We start from the raw sequence: 22,556 nt of genomic DNA, 5'->3' as shown, positions 1-22,556 counted from the left end.
AATTACACACTGCATCAATCAGTTTTATGTATTTTTTTGTCCAACCTGTTGCACATTTTGACATACTAATCTATAATCAAATGAAATTTGTGCTTAAATTCAAGGAAAATGAGTTTAGTTTTCAGAAAAGCAATAATCATTCAAGTTACATAAATTTGAGATATTTAGCCCCATGATTCAATCACATTGCAAGTTTCATAGAAAAAGTCTTTCGTGGAACAGCGACACTGACATGCATACCTTAGCAAAATCACTAGAAATCTTAATAATTTATTTTGCACCTGATTGAGTAGAAATCACTTTTAACAAAACTAGAGTAATCTGAAGAGAATAGACATTCATAAATCATTACATGAGGATAAAAATGAAGAGGGAAGAGCTGATGTGATATCGTATTATTCATATGACATTTGACTCTAAATGGGAAGCAGCTAAACTATCATAAGCCAGCCAGGAAGCTTAACTAACTTCTCAATTCTAATTGAATAATTCTGATTTTCCTGTCATGTCTTTTTTCTCAGTTCAATAAAAATGTAGAATGTCACTCAAAAATTTATCTGTTTAAAATTGTTCACTCTCTCGTCTCTTCATGATTCTTAGCCAAAGTGTTTTAGGTACTTGGGCAATTTTTTTTACCACCCAGTCTTATTGCCAATTTGAAGCTATGTAGTCTTGATGAAAAATATGAAGCACCCCATTCCCAACACTCCTGCAAAAAAAGAAGGGAGAATAACATTAGAGTATATTTGTCCAATTTTAGTAAAATGAACACTAAACCTCATTTAATTGATGGCCAAAATAACTACTTTTGATGTTTCATAAGCCTATTCACTTGGGCATCTATTTTAGAAGCTCAAATCAAGTACTATTAAATACTGATATTAATATTATTGATTTTGTGATAGTGTGGATTTACGTGTACAATTCACACCAAGAAGAAGGGATAAGAGAAGAGGGGAACTTTCCACCCCCATAATATCACTCGGGACGTGAATTTTATGTTGTCTGAAAGTAAACTTCCGAAAACATTTGTTGTTGTTTAGAAATGTGGTAGGTGGAGAAAGCTGCTCCCTAAGAAAAGACAGATATATCTATGACTGTGATAAGCCATAAAGTGAGTTCCAAGCCCCACACTACTCTTTTGTTGGTATGTCAAGTGTGAGTTAGAAAGTTCCAAATTAGATGAAAAAGTGAAGATTCAACAACATATAAGTGAGAAGACCTATGTACCTAAAGTCTTAAAGTTTTGGGTGAAGATGTGGTATACAACTCACTTGTGTGGTTGCTCTTATAGCCCAGTGTGATTATCTCTCTGACTCGCCTCATGAACCAACACCTCTCTCCCCCTGACAAAACAGAGTTATGCTTCAATTTTATCCACTTATTTTAGGTGTTCCTATCATAAAAAATTTAAATGTCAATTTTCTAAATTTTATACTTTTGAAACTTTCATTGCAAGAATACTTGTTACTTAATAATTTTATCCTAAAGAATAACTGGGTGCTCACATTCTGCATGGTTAAAACTTTACTAGTTCGGTTCCATCCGTAGACACCTGCTGCGACACAATTTGTGATATGTTTGTAACACAAGTAAAAAATTAACTCATGAGAGTTACACTACCAACAATGAAAACATGTTCATAGATGACAGATGGATGCTCATGATGCGCTTCAGATTTCATTACTGAATTTTTTTCATGGATAAACAATGTGTCTTTGTTGATAAATATTTACAACCAGTAAAGAATGACATGAAACCTTCTCAAGCATGTCATCAGTGTATGGATTGAGATATAAGGTTCACACTTCATAGGATATCAGCCAAATACTTCGCGCACAATGTAAATGACATTTTTGATAATGTACTAACTACCAAAGATATCATTAAAATTTTAGTAATGTCCTTAAAATTATGTGCAGGCTTGGTTCAAATTTTAGTCATCTTAGAGGTGCTATTTTTTTTCTTAACTGAGCAGGATATAAAAATATAGCAAAATTTTGAAATTGAGGTTTTCATATGTAATTTATAGTACTATAAATGTATATTCTGTGTGTATTCTCAAATCACGCAACTTGTACTTAATAATGGTAATACAATAAATACATTGAATTCCTAATTGATAGCCCAACCTAGGAAGTTGTAAACTCTAGGAATATTAACAAGCATAATAGGAAGTTGTACAATTAAAAGAGTGTGGATAGATTTACGTAACTCTTAACACTCCTCCTCAAGTTGGAGCGTACATGTCATACACAGCAAGTTACAAATAGATTCAACCCGATGTCATCTAAGAGGCTTAGGATATCCCAAGCAATTGATAATTTGAAATGACAAAATCAGTTATGATTTCTCCTGAAAGAAACTTATCCCTTACAAAGTCTCAGTCCATCTCTATCATTTAGTTCTTTCATGAAAGACTAGGTTGGATGCAAAATGTAGTGTAGCTTGGTTGTCACATATTAGTTTCAATGCCTTGACGTCTCCTAATTTTAGCTGTAGGAGTAATTGTCTTAATCACGTGAGTTCACAAGTCGATGCTGCCATAATACGATATTCTGCTTCTGAACTAGACCTTGCAACTATGTTCAATTTCTTACTCCAAAATGAGATCAAATCCTTCAATGAAGACACAATGCTCCGAAGTGAACCTACTATATAGTTTGTTTACAAATGAGCCATGGTTGCCTATTTATAGAAAAGCACATTCTAGATACTTGGTGCTATAATTTTCATGACATTTCTTATAGAAATATAGTATTGGTTTATCTGATGGTGAACCTGCCCAGTCAGTATTAGAATAGCCCACAACTTGTGTGATACCCTTGTTTTCATAAAGTAATATTTTACCCGGCGCACTCTTTATATACTTAAGAATGTGAATCAAAGCGTTCCAATGGTCAATGGTTCAAATGATCAATGGGTTGACATATTAGCTTAGTCCCTTAGAGGACCTCGGGTTGAATCTATTTTTTACAAGCTTGGTGCATATGACCCCAGCTTGAGGAGTGTTAGAAATTAGAATTAAGTAAATTTGCCAGATTCCAAGGTGTTTTTCATCAGTTGGTGAATTTTTGCAAATTATAAACATGAAATGTCTTACAGTATTATAGAGCCGATGAAGAGGGAGATTCTGAGACATTTTGTAGCCAATCCTTAAAATAGTTTTGACAATCTACCTCTGCCTGAGAGATAGCAGCAAGAGGGGTGACAGTAATCTAAACAAAAAGCGAGATCATGTTAGCCACACTCTGTATTATGTCTGTTTACTGTCCAATAATTTTTATTTATATATACTCACATATCCTTCCTGCAGAGATTTATGATCACCGCTATCATCATGATCAAGTTGGGAACCTCTTACCTACAAAATTAAAATTGTATACTGCATCATACTCAAGAAAAAGTCTAAGCTGTGTATCACTGTTTAAAACAAGACGAATTTGTCAAAAAATGGTGGAAATAAGCAAAATCAACCTACTTCTCTTGCAAATAAAAGACTTTCAGGTGATGTAGATGACACGTTAACATCTGCATGTGCTGCTGTTTCTGCATTGGTCATATCTGATAACATTTTTCGTCCTTCCGTCTCAGAGGTGATTTGCTTCCATCCCATCTTGATTAAACTCTTACCCTGCTTAGTTAGCTTGTACCCCTTTTGGGAGACACAGAAGAATAACAAATTAATCATAAACCTTTGAATCATAACAAATTAACAAGTGCTATCTGCTTCTTCAAATATAAAACAAGTGCTATCTGGCTATTTCATTTTTGTTATACATTTATTAAACTAAACAAAAAAAAAAAAAAAAAAAAACCAACATACCTTCTGATTTGCAACGTTGCTTGGAACATCTATATTCAAAAAGCACTTTTGAGGATATCTTTGGTTCTTTATATCAACCAGTAAAGCACTTATGATAGGTAAGCATGCTTGCGCGGCAAGGGTGAAGTCATTTAGGTTACTCGTTCCTTTGACCCTGGATTGATAGTATCCCCAAATGGTCAGATATTAATCTATGAGCCATATATATTAATAAAAGCTCTTAAAATATTCAATTCAAAACAGACATTTAAGATAATCCAGCAATATAGCCACAAAAGCATTTCAAATATACCAGTCATATGAAATTGAGATAGAAGGTATATCATAGAAGAATGCCTCTCGAGCTCCAGCAACTGTGCCCGAGTAAACACTGCATAAAAGGGAACCTAATCAGTACAAATATTTTTTTTAATGGCAAATGTTAGTGGTTAGATAATTTTTCTCCTTCGTCCGGGTTTTAACTCGGGAACTTCAACTCATCACCCCTTAGCTCAATCCATTACAGTTATGAGCACAAAAATGTTGTGAATTAATGATACAGAATTTGAGCTATACCACTACTCTTTTGGTTAAATAAAAAGGCCTTAAAATCCCATTTCCTCCTACCTTCTCTCTTCACAAACATGCTTTTTTTAGTTGTAAAGGAATAATTTGCAGTTCTGAGTAGAAAAGTATTAAGATGACTAAAGATGAGGGAAAAGAGACACTACTTACATGTGATAACCACAGTTGTTACCCATGTTTATGCCACTTATTACCTGTAAATATGCATGGCACATTAGAAACCAGCTGGACGAAATTATTCATTTCACGTAGCTTTAGTCAAAAAGATTTGATGTGAGAAATTTCTCAGAAAAATAAAATCTCAACAAAATAATGAAAGTGAAAAACCAGAAGTAGTGCAAATAAGGGACAAAATCTCAATGCTGAAGAATTTTACGAACACCTTTCAAGGCCTACCAAAATAAATAAATAAAATGGTTTGCATTTGGTGACAAGAAGCGGATAGAGTAAGGAAAAGAAAAGAGCCCATTCCAACAATGTAATTACTCAAAGAAAAACTAAAACTCGAACTGCAGGAGCAAGGGAAGGGCTATCATACCAGATCAGCAACTGTAGGAAAGAGTGCTTTGGAAACTCCCAGAGAAGTGCAATCAGCTGGAGTTCCTGTAAAGAATTTGCATAAGGAAGGACATTCTGTAAGACAAGAAAATATGTAGTACTAATGCATTTGAAAGTAACTTGTAAAAAAATTAAAAAGTAGAGTTAAACAGTTTTTAATACAAGTTAATGAAAGGGATCTGCCAAAACTTCATCCGATGAAAAACAGTTTTACAAAGATATATCAAATAATGTATCAACAGCTTCATCAGAAAACACTGAAGTAGCATGAATGTGGAAAAACGCAGAAAAACATAAATTATACCAAGGAAGGGGAAAAAACAGAAAACAAACCAGAAACTGCATAGGCTGTAGTTCCATCAATGTGAACTTTCTTGGCAGCTATAGGGTGAAGCCATGTAATACTGTGACTCACAGCTGATTTCTCACTGGAAATTATCCAATTTTGAAATAGTTAAGTAACAGTACAAATCACAAGTGTTGCTTGCTAGCATTGATTTTGAGTAAATTGATTCTGTAAAATTGATTCTGACTAATAGTGAGTTGGAGGTAAAGTGAATGGTGTTTGGAATTTGGATACATTCATGTAAAAGTGAGTTAAACTATAAATGAGTGTAAAATTCAATTCTAGAATCAAAAGTTGAAAATCCTATCTTCAAATAGAATCAATTCTGGAGGCAAAATCAATTCTACTAAAAAACAACAGAATAATTGTGCATCTCCGGAATCAATTTTGGTCTATTTAAAAGCGGAACCAAACGTACACTTAATTAACTGATTCTCGTAAAATAGGGTCCACTCAGTGAAATGCATGGATGAGAGTAACTAACCACTCGTTTATTATGTACGTACGGTTGATGAAAATGAAAGTGAAGAATAAAATGAAAGAGAGAGAGAACATTATGTTACATACGAATCAGGGGCGCAGATTTGGAGATTGTAGAGATTGGTGTCAAGGAGAGCTTTAACCAAAGCTCTGAGGCCAGGTGCATCGATTCCATCATCGTTTGTGATCATGATCGTTCCTCCGTTATTCTTACCTTCCTCCGTTTTGCTTGAATGCGGATTACCCTTTCGATGAAGGGAATGAATGAATAGAGAGACAAAGATTGGAAGTTAGTTAGGAATTGAAAATTGAAATATATAGTGTACGAATATGGCGCTATCTTTAAGCTACTTTACCTTTTAAACAATGTTGGTGGTGGGTAATATTCCCTTCCACCAATTAAAATTATTCACATCAATTAATTAATTTCTTTCACTTCATTACTTCAATGATAATCTAGAAAATTACCTTCTTTATTTTTGTGGTCGGGGTTCGAACTCGGACCTTGTATATTTTATGCATTGTTCATACCAACTGAGTTAAGCTCACGAGGACTAGAAAATTACCTATGATTCTTAAAATTTACTGAACAATCAATTTTTAAATTATAAAATTTTGTCGACCTAAGTGAAAGCAATTTGTTTAACTCAAATGATTAATAAATTTTAACGTAGAATGATATTTAAACTTTTAATTCTTAAAAAAAAAATTATTTTTATTTTAAAATGTTAGTCTTGTTAGTCATGACGTCACTATTGTACATTGATTCACATGTTTATAATTATATATTTCCCCTAATCATTATTATAAATAATTTTTTTTTAAAATTCATTGAATAGCTAATAGATTTATTGATTAATTTTTCTCAATAAAAAAGATTCTTTGAATAATTAATATTTAATTTATAATATAGTTGATTTACATTAGTTATTCCATAATTTTTTTTCGTACTTTTTTACATATTCATATAATGATACATTGTCAAATCATTTAATAATTTTAACATAGAAATTTATCATACTTTATTATTTGACCAACAAAGCATATTCATGTTTTTTAGGATACAAAGCATATTAATTAAACTTTAAATAAAATAAAATGAATCTCGATTATCAAATGTTCCCAAATCCCAATTTACCAAACTGAATGCTCTCAAAGGAGCGAAGTGTAATCTCTTCCCAGTCACTCGTGACTCCTGCGTGAGTGTCCTCAAAGACGTTGTTCTTGTCATCGCTCATCATTCTTGTATTGCTTTTCATGCTTCTTTTCATCTCAAACGAAATAGCAACAACATTGGAATTCTAATATCAAGCTGAAAAGAATTTTACTTAATACCCCTCACAAAACACATAAACTACCCAAAGCTGAATCCACTTCCAGGCTTTGGAGTTGAATCAGAAACAAGTTGGATAGATCGGAGTAACTCAGCTAAAGCTCCCCGGGAAACGAGATCGGAGTTTCTCGTCGGCCGGCAGAAACACAGCTAGAAACGCGTCCAGGTTTTCCTTTCTTCTTTTTCCACCGCGAATTATTTAGAAAGTCCAAAGTGGCGATGAAGATGCACGACCGAGGCACTTTAGCGTTAAAGCTCCACAATCTCGCATCTCAAACGCCACTCTGGACCAATATTCCCCAATTGGGTGCTAAAGCGCCGCGATTGACAACATATTAGAGCCAATTATAAACCTTGTTAGTTTATTTAGATGATATTTGCTACTAAACAATATAAATTATAAACCTGGTTTAGTTGCTTCACTGGTTTTCATGCTTCTTATACAAAGGTCTGTGCGTTTATTTTTAACTTTTTTGGACATACTTAAACTCTCTCTATGGTTACTTAGCTTCTGCTATATCTACTTTTTTTTTTTTTTTTTTTTTGAATTCATCAAAATTACTAGTTTTAATTTTATTTTGCCCCAACTTTAATTGGTTTATGATATGTCCCAAAATTAACTGGATTTTATAGCTGCTGTCAAATGCTAAAATTCTACATTTGAGAATAATTTTCTGGTTTCAAAGTGGTTCATGGGATGGATAAATTCATGTCGTTCATGCGTATTTCGACAAGTATTTTGGATTCCAAATTGTGTGTTACAGTGCCAGATTTTGTATGTTGTCATGTGCATAAGAACATGCTTCGAATGGGGTCATCAAGGGTCTGTTTGGCAAGACCAGTAAGCTAGCTTATCGGTTATCCACTATTTTTACCAAACAGAGCCTAAATGGGGGGATCAAGCTTGTAGGTAACCAATAATGGGAGAATGAGAACCTCATGTGATACAGTTTGCTTATATCAAAATTTTTGCAGTGCAAAATGGAATTTTCCTGTCGTTGAAGAGAGTTAGCCAGGACAAATTTTTGGGGGGAACGGTCGGTCTAGAAAACATTGATCCTTTGGACAGCTATTGGTTCAAATCCTCAAAGATAAAACTAATGTCAGGTTCAAGGTTTCTCTTCAGTAATGGCATCCTTTCACAAACTGTAGATGTTCCTCCCGTCAAACTCTTTCTTGAAGCTAATCCAGGTACTTTAGATACATTCAAACATTTAGTAAAATAACTCCTACAAAATACTTTGTCAAATCTTTTCCTGGTTTGTTTCTGGTCCAGGTGCTTACACGACATCACGTACTCACAATAATGCCTCATGCTTGTTATTCTGGGAAAGACATGTGAAAAGACTTTCAGAATCTATACAAATTCTATCAAATTTGGCTCCACAACTTTTGTTTAAATCTAATAATGCTGCAAGTGTGCTGCCACTGGCACCAAATTTTCAAGTTTCGCAACCTGCATTGCAGATGCTTGTTAATGATTCAGTGGGGAAGGTCTTGCCCATCGCATTGAAAGAGAGGGTCGATTCCAAGGAGCTGGCCATTACAACTCTTGTTAATCTGGAGGAACTGAATATGTATGATGAGACTATGAGTGAGGAAAATATGAGCAAATTTTTTGATGTGCATGTGCATATTGAGACTTATGTTCCTCCTCAGTTTGGTATTCGAGGAAATGGTGCACATTTGGCTGTTGCGGGCTATGGGAGGAACGTTGCAGCTGCCAAATATTCGGATTGGGTAAGGTCAGTTTATTATGCTACCTGAGTCTGAATTAGAATACAAGTATTACTGAACTCTTCTATGCTTTTCCTTAAATCCCATATAAGAAAAAACAGGATATTGGTGAGTTAAGGTACAATATCAGAAAGTCTGTTTTTCTTCTCCATTATTATTTGCTTAGAGTGATTTAATGAGTTGTCTTGACTTTAGTAATGGCCTTTGACAATATAAAATTTCAGTAATAATTTTTCCTGCTGCTTGTAGTGCTGATGTTCATTCAGATTACTAGGTATAACTTTTTTCTTCAATGCAGGATTAGGAAGACTCTGGAAAAGCTTAGACCTCCATCAGTAACAGAACTGTTGCTGTCTTATAATGGTGATCAAATACTCGAAGGTTGTGTGACAAACTTTTTCATTATTTGCCGCAAGGTGAGATTATTTTATCTCTCAGCACAACTTATAAGCTTATCGTTGACAAGCTTATTTGATGCTAGAATTTTCTGTGCCCTTTTTGTTAGTAACTATATGTTTGTATTATCTCCTGAGATTTGAACAAAAATCTGTTGCCTAACACCTAAACGTGGTTGGATTGTCCATGCTTTAATTTCTAAAAGCAACGGGACTTCTGAACTTTGAATTGTTTTAATGCTAAAGTTTATGCACTGAACTTTGGTAGAGATTAACAACCATACCTTTTTATTGAAAACCTTTATCTTCGATTTGCTTTGGATTATGATAAATGTCATAGTGAATTCCTATTATTTGTTTGTCACGTTGATGAATAAATCAATATTTATCTTCTCATTCCATTTCTAGACTTTATTGGTTTTATATTCTGTTTAAAATATTAAGATATTATTGCTTTCCTGACCATTTGATGCTCACTTTCTCAAGATTTCACAAGGCAAAATGGTTTTGATTCTCCTGCTTTTTATGTGTCTGTTTGTTGAGACATTATATGAAATAAGCTTATGTGTTATGGACTTTATTTTATATTTCTTCATGTGGCAAACATGCACATACAAATTTTATTGTTCATTTTTTATTTCATATTAGGATTGGGATTCAGATGATGAGAAGGCTCCATGTGATCATGGAAATAAAAACTCTTTTGAAGTGCAGACAGCTCCTATAAGTGATGGTGTTCTTCCAGGGATAATACGTCAACTAGTGCTTGAGTATGGTTTGTTTATAAATCTAATTCTTTTACTACTTTGTTTTTCTTCAACCACAAAGGAACTATGCCCTTTCTTGAAATTTTTAGCAGAATTTATGTTACTTACTGTGAACTATAGCGCAAAAATATTATAAAACCAGGACTTTATCTCAATATCTCATATTGCTAACAATAAGACTGAGAACAATGCTCTTTTGTTTTTGTTGTGTTTGAATTGTCTGCTGATTGTTTATGGTCTTGTTTGTGTAAATGTGGATGAACTCATTTTTTTCAATCCTCTGCCCAATCAATACAAGTTTTAAATTTTGTTTCCTACGATGGAATTCTTAAAACTATTCTGTTATAGATATAAATCTATTTGTCAAATCCGGGTAGGTCCATAAGAGAGCCTTGCTTTCACTAATATTTGGAATTTGTCTTGGCCGTAGAAATGTTCATTTCAAAAGCAAAATGAAACTAGTAATGTTTTTCTTTGTCAGGAAGATGGGAATGAGTAAGTCCAAAAATTATAGAAATAAATTAGACCAATGTCATATTTATATAGGATAGAAAATAGCAAGCACAAACAGGTTTTTCTCATGTGACTGGACATGATTTACACTTGTGCAGGGTATGCAGGGATGAAGGAATCCCATTTCGAGAAGTTTCTCCATCATGGTCAGAACATGAAATTTGGGAGGAAGCATTCATCACAAGTATTTTTTTTGTCTTTTCATTTATTCATCACAAGTGTTATTGAGGATCGAATAGAGCCCAACTTTGCAAAAAAGTTCTTTTGAAAATGTGACTGGCTGACGAAGCCTCATAAAAGCTTTACACTAAAATGACTCCTAGATCTAAATCAATGGCTGAGGGTTTTGATTAAGTCACCACCAGACTGTGGTCTAGAAAAGTAATTATTCTACATTAATAAGCTGTAATTACTTTTCCTCACGAGAAAACTATTTTGTACTGACTTGTAGATGCTAGTTGCTTAGCATTTACTAGCTTATCTACGAGTTTGGTAATTTAATTTACAATGACATTGTATTGTGAGTTCAAAATATCAAGCCTTTTTGCAATCTTAAACTATTATTCTACACAAACTTGCAAGATTTCAGTCCTCCGTTTTTGGTTTTCTCTAAAACTCACTTGGGATCTAATGTCATTCCAGGTAGCTTGAGGCTTTTGCAACATGTTGATAGTATTCAGGTTCCAACAGAATGGCAATCAGCCCATTCTAAAACGTGGAAGGATATATCATGGACAAAAAAGCAATTTCAGGTGGTAAATTTTTAATGTTCCTTCGTTTATATTAATTTTATGTTAAGATTTTCTCAATTTGAGTAAATGCAGGGTGGACCTGGGATTATCACAACATTAATCCAGGTAAATTTATGCATTACTTTCACATTTTGAATTGGGATTGGGGGAGGGAAAGAAAAATAACACTCATCTTCCACTATATATGTATCCATTTACAAAGTTTGTGGTCTTTAAACTTTATTCTGAATAAACTAATCACACTCATGGAGATAAAAAAAAATCTTCAAAGCTTTGACTTAATCAAGATTTTTCTTGTTTCTAATTATGTGTTTGTTTTGGCGCTTGACCACCATGAACGTGCTTTTAAGAGCGCTTTGGAAAGTGAAAATACAGAAGCTACAAATTGTAGCATCTGTCCAAACGCACGTTCAGTACACATCCACCACCAAACAAACAGGCACCAAGTCATATTTCCTAACATTGCAATTATACTGCCAAAATTGCTATTTGTTTTCATCAGGAAAAGATTATGGAGAAAGCGATTTTTGAAGGGTACCCAATAAATAACATATGTACAAGATGAAGATCCTACTTCTTTGCTGGGATGTAGTTGACCTTATATTTCCCACTCGTAGGTTGGTTTATATACTGAGAACGACATAGTTTCTCAATGAGTAAACGATGAAAATGTAATGATTGTAATCTCTAGGAAGATGTCCCCTTTACTGATATGAAATCTGAACAACTTTATGAATAGTTGGGACCAAAATAGTAAAGATAAATCAAATTCTTAGACCACCTCCAAAGGTGCTTGTCATGTTGTTTAACGACCATTATCTCCAAAGGTGCTTATTATGTTGTTTAACGACCATTATTGTATATTAATAATATTCGCATACACCAAGCACCCAGTCCTTTGTCTCAAATTTTTTTTTTTTTGAAAGAAGTCCTTTGTCTCAAAATTGTGAGCCGGGTTTTTTATATTAAAAAATAAAAGTAGCCAGCTGGACAAGTGTAGACTAGAGAGCAGTTGATTATATATTTTTTTTAAATATGAATGTATAAAAGCATTTATATAAATATTATCAATTTTTTTTTTGAGGGAAATAAATCTTATCAAATTTTGTTACACAACAAAACTTCATATTTCCCCTTTTTTCTTTTACTCCTATAGTCTCAAATTTCCTCCTCAAATGAAGTAATCTTTTGATACTCAAAATCGTAAGGATCCAACAGTTTTTTTTAGGGGAAGGATCAAACAGTTTAATTCTCAAAATTTACAAAATGGAAAAGTCATTGTAAAAATATTGGTCAATTTTGTTCTTTGAATTTCAAGATTAGCAGGGTTAGAGTACAAACATGAACTAAAAAGAGGTCGTGAATTTTCTTTGGATTCCATTATCGATGACAGATTAGCTACCTAAATTGGTTGACATTTTTCAATTAAATGAATAATTTTTTGTTATATAAATTTTGGAGAACTAAACTGTCTGGTCTTTATGATTTTAAGAATTAAAAGGCATTCATGTTTTTAAGTTTTTTAGCATTCAATTTTTTTAGGCTTAATTATACTTTTACACCAAAACAGCAGAAAACACACCATACGCACCTGGAGGAATTAAAGCAAATCTTGTAACGTTCATACCCCTTTTTCTTGCTGCAAACAGAAGCAATTTATCAAGTAAAATGATAGTATGATTTAAGAACATTCATCTCTCTTTAGGAACATTATAATAAAGTAGCTTTAGATGGCATAAGTTTAAATTGTCAAGTCTTATACGTTGTTATGGGAAAACAACAATATGTAGAGGTTGAGGAAGAAAATAATTGAAAATAAGGAAGTTAACAGTGGAACTTTTAATGGAAAATTGTTGTATCAATGATGATTTTGGTCATGCTTAAACAAAAAGGTTAAAAGGACAGACACACGGTACAGTTCGATAGTAGAACTGCAACTAAATAATGCCTTTAACCGGAGAGTACATGGTAGAAATAAATAATGCCTTGTAGTCCCACATCGTTCCAAAGAAACATTGCATGCATCAACATGGTTTATATAACTGCCTTTAACCATGCCATATTCTAGCTACTTTCTACACTTCTAACCCGTCTGAATTGGTATGCTGTCTTATCTGGCGGCTGCTGGCTTTGGAGACATTGCCAGTTTTGGAGATGGAGATGGTGACTTGAGGTGGGGGCAAAAATGTTTCTGACTCAGATTGTTGCTAGAGATATTTTTGCCCACATCCATGGCCAATTGTCTCTATATCTTTTAACTGGTGAAGTCTCTAGTGCCGTAATTGCTGAGTTCAAAATCTTGTAAATCCTGAGTTTAGATTTCTTTTGGATATCACATTTCTCTTTCATACTTTTGTTTTGTTTTTTCAATTTTGCCTCTTATGTTTAATACTCCCTACTTTTCAAAATAAATAAAAGAGTCATTTGCAATAAAATATTGTCCTAAAATAACTGACATATTTCACTTTTCAATACAATATTAATTACTTTATTTCAATTTAGGTTTTGGGTATTGCAAGCCTAATAACTACATTCTAAATTTAGGACTAATAACTGCAACAAAATTTTAATTCAATATGATTCATCGTTACACGAGGATGGATTAATCATTGCATAACAACAGTAGTGACATCCTCCGGAATGAATGGATGCCTAGTTGCAACCTCTAAAACTATGAAAATCCAGCACACCATCATCCTTTTTTTTTTTGAGGGAGCACACCATCATCCTTGTTGATGAGCTCAAATACACATGCATCTCCAACCTGCAGTTTATTTTCTTCGGGAATAGGCTCCAACCTGCTTGATGCTTCAGATGAACAACCCGCCAATTTTACAGGCCACAACTTTTTCTCAAACTGTAATATCACAATCTTCCTTGTGTGACACGAGTAGTCGAGAATGACTTTTGTATACGCTGCATTGATTATTATTTTTACAGTTAATCAAAGTATATCAATAAATGTCAGTGTTGTTGGTAGCACATTGTGGAAAATAATTGTTTGTTCAAACTCCGCTGTTTGACAACACTTTATCTTAAATAACGACGTATCACTCACGTAACAATAGTGATTTGTTGAAATTAAGATACGCAATAACGTCTGTATATAGCCTTTTTTCGACAACACATTATTTTTATGTATATTCCTTACCGGTTTCTAAACATCTCAATAACTTGATCTCGAATTGATAATGAAATGAGGATTTTCCATTGTGGATGTGAATTGATTAGCTTCTTTCATAACTTCAACATTCTTTAGTTTCCTTCATGCAATGAATTTCTGAGTTTCTTTAAAGTGGTATTGCAACAAAATAATTTAATTAATAAAAATGAGTTGTGTCCATGTTTGAAACATCTATAATTAAAATAAATAAAAAAATCTTGATTTCAGTACTGTCAATCACGGATAGTGAAATATAGAGATTTGTTCAAATTTCGCTATGCTACGCCACCGCTACTTGACCACATTGTATACTAAATAGCATATCGGGGAGCAATATCAATTTGTTCAGTTCTATTAGATTATAGAGCCGCTATAGATAGCCATTATTTGACAATACATAAGTGATATTAAAGATTTGACTTTATATGAAATAATAGTTTTATTTTCAACTTCTGGGATTCTTGTAGTTACTAACTTCTCATTATCAGATTCAAAGGATGAAAAGTATTATGCAGATCAACAAAAAGAGTAATTTATAACTTGAAAGAAAAACCAACTTGGATTACCTTGTTGTGGAAGGGAATGTTGTTCTTCGCCTAGTCGAAAAATTAGTACTTTAAATGGGCATTGCTTTTAATCATCTAAAAAAGACAGACACCTTCACTTGTATCAATTCTCAATTTCTTGTGTGGTTGTGGACTTGAAATTGGTGATTTTGTTCTAGCCTTCTTGCATGGAAGTTGCTCATCAAATTTTTTAATTGGGTGGTTCTATTCATGTTGTTGATTACGATCAACATGATATTCAATTTCAAAATTCACTTGAGTTGGTTTGATGGTGTTGACCTAGGACCTTAGAGTGTGCTCCTATCAACATACTCTTGTTGAATGTGTACACCCGATGAAGCCAAGTAAGCCTGTGACTAACTGCTGATTTCTGACTGGAAATTATCCAATTACGAATTTTTTAACAATCACAATAAAATCAATAGGAATACAAACTACTAGTGCAAGAAAAATAGTGTTGCTACAGAGACCAAATACAAGAACAATATCTTATCTTAATCCAACCAAAATTGTTTAGCATATGCACTCATTGATCTTAATAATTTAATCTTTGTGACATAAAAGTTGTCTCTTTATTGCCAACATTCAGTCACATGCGACATAGGTTTGATTTTATATACGGTTAATCCAAATGAAACTCAATGACAAAATACCAATATATTAACATCAAAATGTATATTGTTTGGGGAGATTTTCCCATTATTGTGGGAATGCTAATGGCACACCCTTTGGGTAAAGTGAATTGTAGAAAGAGATACGGATTGTGAGTTTGTGAGGAATTGGAAAATAAATACTAGTACAATAGGAATACGATGATAGTATGGTGCTAAATAGAACTGATATTATTACAAAAAGTGCCAAGTTAGGGGATGGAAGGTGGAGAGTAGGTATACAGAAGAAGTAAATAACGCTTTGTAGTAACTAGTCCCACATCGCTGCAAAGAAACATTGCATTCGTCAACATGTTTTATATAACCGCCATTGACAACTTTACACAACTACAACTTATTTCATTCCAGTCCTTAGGGATATGCTGCCACATCCTGTGGCCCTTGGCTGTGGAGATGGCGAGGATGCAGTGGAGAAGACAATGTCTGTCATGGTATCTGGAGATGATTTTCCAGACTCTTTTGAGTGACATTGCATTTTTCACAGCTCCTTGCGCCTTCAAATGCTTTAAACAATTTCTATGGCTTTCATGAAGTTAGGCTAGATAATGATATTTTGTAAATTTTTTATTTTTAAATAAATTAATCTAAAATTATAATTTGTAAATTTTTGTACTTTAAAATTAATTAAGCTAAAATTATAGTATGGAATAATTCAATGATCATTTGATATATACTTAACTCAAGGGGAAAAAACCATTGGGAAATGTTAGGGTCACACCCACTAACACTCTCTTTTAACACACCCAATAAAAATTAGACATGTGTCCCATTTTTTTTAATTCAATTTACTTGTAACCTATTCATCCTATTTCTAAAAGTTTGATTTTTTTTTTTGAAGAGAGAAAGAGAAGGAAAAAGAAAAGCGTGAACGTGAGCAACAAAGCGATGGTAACTATCAGTGTTAAAATTAGCCATTAGTGTCTGAGTTGATTGTTTGAGAAACAAAGCGTGAACGTGGGCAAATATCCTTGGATTTGGAATCAGAAATGGATATAAAGAAAACTGTCTTTGATGCTTTCCCCTTTTTCCCACATCCTTAGAGAAAAATCGTAACAGTGAACACAATTGGTGGTTGGATCCAAACCAAAAGGTTGTATGGTAAAGTCCAATAAATGGAATTGTTACTCATGCTGGCAAGGAATCACATGTAGATTTGATTTCAAGACCACCTAATTCACGTTCCTTGATTCAGATCCAAACTCATCCATGTTGTTTCTTGTAACACCCTACTTCTAATAAGCGGTAAAACGCGCGAATATACAAATATATTCTAGAAATAGATGCTACGTCATCAAAACAAAAACAGCATACATGTATAAATTGTCAAGTCTCATAAACAAAGCAGCGGAACACATATATAACTCACCAAACATCTCCACATCTCAACAAAATACAATTGTATTCTCCAAATCTCAAATAACAAATAATGTCTCAACTCCAAAATACATGGTCCAAAAATAAAAACCAACTTGCAAGAACTATCCTAGATCAGAGCCCTAATCTAGACACTTGCATGAAAAAGAGGAACTCCACTCCTCGGCATCAACAAGCAAACAACTAAGCATCCTGCACGCCGTTTACCCGTCCATACAGAAAGGTGGCGGTCCACCACAGACCACTGAGGGTTAGCATTACATCATCATAATCCATCAAAGATTTAAACAAGAACATTGGAAATGAAAGATATATTCAAGAATACAGAATAACAAATCATACATGTATTCACAAGTATTCACGATTCTCATACCATTCAAAACCATTCCATATCATCATTCCAAGTTCATATCAACAAGTGTACCATACACGTATCACATATACATAACCCTTCCTCCTAGGACACTAGCATCACATGATTATTATTATCCCCCATCACTTACATTTCAAGCTATCACATTATTATCATAGCATAGCATGCATATTCAACCTCTAATCAAGTCATCAACAAAAGTTCATCATTTATCAACATCAATCAATGAAAACATTACTCACTTCATTACTCATCTAGCATGCTTATCTCAACAAGTACAATTCATCATTTCCAAATTATAAGCAAGAAATCATCATTATCAAAGAAATCACCATATCATATGTATGTATATATACAATTCTCACCTCATCATTATTATCCAATTAATTATCATCAAATAGATTCATCAAGTGTATAAGTACAAACATTTAAGACATGCAATTAGAGCATAAATCAATTATTCACAACCATCCACAAAATTCACCAATGTACTTATACATCAATCCACACAATCACAACATTCACCAATTTCACCAATACACAAATTCGCCAAGTCATATATTCAATTACGACACAACTCATCAATTATTCAAATGCATGCAATGTTCTAGACTCTTCTCCAGATGCATGTGGTACCAAATCACCTCAAGGTCGTCACCTTCGATGCAACAAAAACATCGTACTCACCTCAATTGGATATAAAATCCGCCACCATCAGTCTTGGATATAAAATCCACCACCATCAGTCATGAATGCATGAACATATGACTCAACTACAAATGCATATGTTCACACAAACAATAATCACCTCACCATCACCAATACATGTATATATGCAATCATCAATAATTCACCACCAATATATCATATATACAATCACCAACAACATTCAAAAATCACACAACATAAAGTTGTCACATAATTACACCACCAATCATTTTCACATAACATATAACAATTCTCCATAAAGGATTCACAATCAATTGGTTCTCAAAAATCATCTTTAGTCAAGTTCGTCTCTCAAAATCATAACATTAAATTAATTGAAGAATTGAGTCAAAACCGAGTAAACAAGCTCAATTGCCTATGCCATGTATTCTCACAAGTCACATATGCGTGTAATAGAGATTACATAAGCAATTCATCGGCCAAACATAACGAAATTATACGATTCACTAAGTTCGTCTCTTAATTAATTCATTTCAACGCCAAACAACATAAGAACTCAATAGACCCCTTTAAACAAAGTTATTTCCTTCATAAAACACCCCTAGATGGTTAGGAAAAAGCCCCTACACTTTGGAACAAGTTTGGAAGCAATTGGATTGAAGAAAAATGCATTTTTAAGGTTCCTTGTCAGACAGGATCGTGGCACGTGGGTCTCCCATCGTGGCACGATTTTTCCAGAGTCAAAAACACTGAAATTTCTGGGCAGAATCGTGGCACGTTGGTCCCGCATCGTGGCACGTTCTTAGTTTGACAGACAGCGCCAGATTTTCAACCTTCACGGTTTCGTGCATAAAAATCAAACCGTTAATCCGTTTTTGATGCCGTTTTCGCCTACATTCTCCTAACACTTAGCTCTATCATAATGTACAGAAAAATTCAAGTTTCAACCATCCCAAAATCATTTTCCAAAACCTCACATCATACTCATTTTTCAGAACGGTTAACACTCGAATTTTCACACGAAAATCCCGTTTTCTCCCAAACGACTCGACTAACAAAATCACAACATGAAAACAGAAATTCTACCAAGTTCAATTCATCCATCAACATCAAAAACTCAGCCAACAATTTCATATATCAAAATTTCATTTTGGTCCTTCACATGAACAACTTAACACAACTTCACAAATTTGAACCACAACAACAAATCTCATCATAATTCTCCAATTCATGATACCCAATGCATCAATTCATCAACAACACATCTAACAACAACAACAACAACAACATCTAATCATGAAATCATCCACAATTTAACAACCACAACTTCATTCTTCATCAATTTCACACAAAATCATATCATATTCATATATACCCATTTTGACATACAAATTCAACAACAACAACACAATTATCATACAAATCATGTTCTCAAACATAACAACAACAATCATGCACGAATTTACACCAATTAAAATCAATTCATCAATTTCATAAAAATGGGTAAAAAGAAAAAGTTAGGAATTATGGTTGAAACATAACCCTCTTACCTTAATTCTCCACAATCACTAGCTAGTGCCTCACTTTAACTCCAACCCTTGATTCTCTAGCCTCTTCTAGCTCTCTCTAGATCCTTCTCTTCAAAACCCTTTTTCTCCTCTTGAGCTTTTCTCTCTAACTCTCTCTAATTGTGAAATGAAATGAAATGAAATGTTTGTAACCCTATCTCTTCACTAACACAAGTTATAAAGCCTCACTTAATGGGCTTATCTCACAAACCTTAATGGGCCTAACCCATTTCTAATTCAACCTCAAAAATGTTACTACTCACTTACCGGTAAAATATAACACTAACGGTCACTTAACGGTAAATAAAATAATTACTACACTCTCCAACACTTAGTAAAATAAAACCCTCACTAAGCACTAAAAATAACCTTCGGCAAAAATTACAAAATTACCCCTGCCCTCAAAATGACCAAAATACCCCTAAGTCCAAAATGACTAAAATACCCTTCTAACGCCGAATTCTACGATTACCAACCAAAAATACACACAGAGGCAATAAATCACATAAGAGCACATAGAACACACATAAATAAATAATAAAATATATCTAGCGAAAAATCGGGCTGTTACATTTCTCAACACTCTTCTCTTTTTTTTTTTTTTTTCTTTTTCTTTCTCTTTCTCTCTCCTAAAAAATCAAACTTTTAGAAATAGGATGAGCAGGTTACAAGTAAATTGAATTAAAAAAATGGGACACATGTCTAATTTTTATTGGGTGTGTTAAAAGAGAGTGTTAGTGGATGTGACCCTAGCATTCCTCAAAACCATTAGTTTTGTATTTTGAAATTGTAGAAGTCGGACATTTACACTTTGAAATTTGAGAATGGGAAAAAATATTTTAAATCATGTCCAGCAATTTTATCATTCTTCCAACTTGTAACTAATTTAATGTGAAATTAGTCCCTAGATGATACAATTTACTACTCTATCTCAAATTATAAGTCATTTTGAGAGAAAAATTGTCTCAAATTATATAAGTTGTTTTACAATACCAATGAAACGTTAATGTTTATTTTTTTAATGTGAAATTAGTCCCTAGATGATACAATTTACTCAAATTATAAGTCATTTTGAGAGAAAAATTGTCTCAAATTATAAGTTGTTTTACAATACCAATGAAACGTTAATGTTTATTTTTCATAACATACATTAACTATTTATCCCTCTATTTTTTTTTCAATTATTTAATTTATCTTTTCTCATATCATTTATTAAGGACAAATTTGTAAAACAACCCATAATATTTATTTCTCATACAAAATTAATTACATTTTTAATACATGTGAAATGTCCAAAACATCACATAAATTGGGATGGAGAGAAGAGCAAATTAGACAATAAATTATAGGAGTATCACTTAATAGCAAATTAATCTCCCAATTATATCCACTTAATGTCAAATTCTTGACCAGATAAAATGTGCTAGCAGCATTTATTAAGTCTAGTTATTTTCTAAGTCCAATGTAATTATGTGATTTTAAGTCCAATTATTTATTTATTTAACACTAAATTCAGTATCCAACATAAAGACCGATAAATTTGAAGTGATCAATCTCAAGTCCACTAACGGATGTTAAGTTAGAGCAAAACTATGTATGAACTATTCCATATAAATTGACGTTGATAGTATTCAAATATGAAATGTTGAAAAAAAGGCACTCCAAATATCAAATCTACACCAAGTATAGTTAGTTATTTTGTTGAAAGAATCATACGACTACTTCACTTTATGAAACTTACCATGACCAATAACATAGGATTACATTTTATATTTTTAGGAAAGAAATATAGGTTACATGATCATCGCAAGGACTTACCTTCTTGAGAAATATAGACTTACCTCTGAAAATCTGGAGAGCTACTTTGAATGCTTCTCATGTAAAAAGTAAAACAAACAATGTACTAGTAGTACAAAGGTGACATTGGGTCACAACAACAACCTTGTTGTCCACTTCATCGTAATTGATTTTCCTCCTACAAGGTCATAATTAGAGCCCCAAATAAATCAAACATATCATTGTTATTACCTGTACTCTTGATAACAAGATGGCTAATCTAAACCAATTCAAAAGCAGCATGTTGGCCTTCTATCATTTCAATAGTAAAGAATAAGGATGGCCTCTTATTCAATATAGAAGCCTCATCATTATCACATAAAATGAGCAAAAGTGAAAACTGGAGAATAATGATGGTCATATAAATGAAGTAAAGATGCACATATTTAAACTAACAAATATATACAGTATCACATAATAAAAAGGAAAAGGACTAAAGTACAACATAATTGTAAAGGTTGGTTGCGAGGAGAGCGTTAACCAAAGCTTCGAGGTCAGGTGCCTCTGTTGTTACCTTCCTCCAATCCTCCATCTTGTTTTGTTTGGAATACTATAATTAGCTTTAGGTGGGTGAAGAATTGAACTGTAGAGAGAGATACGGATTGTGAGTTAGTTAGGGATTGGAAAATACAATAGGAATACGATGATATATATGTATGGCGCTAAGTAGAACTGATATTCTTACAAGTGCCAAGTTAGGTGGTGGAAGTAGAAATAAATAACGCCTAGTTTGTTGTCCCACATCGCTGCAAACAAACATTGCATCAGTCAACATGTTTTATATAAATGCCATTGACCCATATTTGCAACCCACAACCCACTACTGATTTCACTCCCGTACCTAATGGTACACTTCCCCAAACCCGTGGCCAATGGCTATGGAGACGGTGCTGGTTTTAGAGGTTGAGATGGCGCTGTACAAGGTAGGGATGTCTCTAGGCTTGAGATTTCACTATTTTGGTAGATGGTATCTCAATCTTTTTAGACGTTGCCGTCAAATACTAGTTCAAACTTCATTCATACAACTTTCACAATATTATGCTTTAACTATACAACTTTTAATCA

At 33.3% G+C, this 22,556-nt stretch overlaps 2 protein-coding genes across 6 annotated transcripts; one reads left to right on the top strand and one right to left on the bottom strand.

Moving 5' to 3' along the window:
• Positions 1-285: 285 nt before the first annotated feature.
• Positions 286-6,101, bottom strand: LOC146958647 (uncharacterized). Of its 3 annotated transcripts, XR_015024694.1 has the most exons (11): positions 5,862-6,101; positions 5,282-5,376; positions 4,929-4,993; positions 4,541-4,584; positions 4,119-4,196; positions 3,827-3,980; positions 3,482-3,655; positions 3,302-3,364; positions 3,104-3,218; positions 1,275-1,346; positions 286-709 (listed from the first exon to the last, which is right to left on the bottom strand). XR_015024694.1 is itself a non-coding variant. In XM_085740185.1 (10 exons), the coding sequence occupies exons 1-9, from the start codon at positions 5,963-5,965 to the stop codon at positions 3,108-3,110; spliced, it is 888 nt and encodes a 295-aa protein (XP_085596311.1). In that variant the 5' UTR covers positions 5,966-6,101; the 3' UTR covers positions 286-709; positions 3,104-3,107. The 3 variants fall into 3 exon arrangements, 2 of the variants coding, with proteins under 2 accessions (XP_085596311.1, XP_085596312.1); XM_085740185.1 differs by lacking the exon at positions 1,275-1,346; XM_085740186.1 differs by lacking the exons at positions 286-709; positions 1,275-1,346 and adding an exon at positions 2,057-2,654.
• An 857-nt stretch (positions 6,102-6,958) lies between these two features.
• Positions 6,959-12,080, top strand: LOC146958646 (D-aminoacid aminotransferase-like PLP-dependent enzymes superfamily protein). 3 transcript variants are annotated; one of them, XR_015024693.1, is made up of 9 exons: positions 6,959-7,273; positions 8,083-8,298; positions 8,384-8,852; positions 9,143-9,260; positions 9,888-10,014; positions 10,618-10,703; positions 11,162-11,271; positions 11,344-11,376; positions 11,774-12,080. XR_015024693.1 is itself a non-coding variant. In XM_085740183.1 (9 exons), exons 2-9 carry the CDS (start codon positions 8,208-8,210, stop codon positions 11,834-11,836), a joined length of 1,092 nt encoding a protein of 363 aa, XP_085596309.1. In that variant the 5' UTR covers positions 6,959-7,273; positions 8,083-8,207; the 3' UTR covers positions 11,837-12,080. The 3 variants fall into 3 exon arrangements, 2 of the variants coding, with proteins under 2 accessions (XP_085596309.1, XP_085596310.1); XM_085740183.1 differs by having other exon boundaries at positions 9,888-10,009; XM_085740184.1 differs by having other exon boundaries at positions 7,741-8,298; positions 9,888-10,009.
• The last annotated feature ends 10,476 nt before the right edge of the window (positions 12,081-22,556 follow it).

This window comes from Medicago sativa, chromosome 1, assembly GCF_051527215.1.
Source record: "Medicago sativa cultivar Bolivia chromosome 1, Bolivia_mono, whole genome shotgun sequence".
NCBI classification, from domain to species: domain Eukaryota; kingdom Viridiplantae; phylum Streptophyta; class Magnoliopsida; order Fabales; family Fabaceae; genus Medicago; species Medicago sativa.
Note: the sequence above shows the minus strand (reverse complement) of the source record. Positions and strands in the feature narration are given on the sequence as shown.

Bases quoted from the DNA above. Each gene is read 5' to 3' on its own strand.
- LOC146958647 (XM_085740185.1), bottom strand. From the start codon at position 5,965: ATGATCACAAACGATGATGGAATCGATGCACCTGGCCTCAGAGCTTTG. The intron at 4,197-4,540 runs GTAAGTAGTGTC...CCTTTTATGCAG, and splicing joins AACAACTGTGGTTATCACAT to TGTTTACTCGGGCACAGTTG. The intron at 3,656-3,826 runs GTATGTTGGTTT...GTCTCCCAAAAG, and splicing joins GCAACGTTGCAAATCAGAAG to GGGTACAAGCTAACTAAGCA.
- LOC146958646 (XM_085740183.1), top strand. From the start codon at position 8,208: ATGTCAGGTTCAAGGTTTCTCTTCAGTAATGGCATCCTTTCACAAACT. The intron at 8,853-9,142 runs GTCAGTTTATTA...TCTTCAATGCAG, and splicing joins AAATATTCGGATTGGGTAAG to GATTAGGAAGACTCTGGAAA. The intron at 11,272-11,343 runs GTGGTAAATTTT...GAGTAAATGCAG, and splicing joins GGACAAAAAAGCAATTTCAG to GGTGGACCTGGGATTATCAC.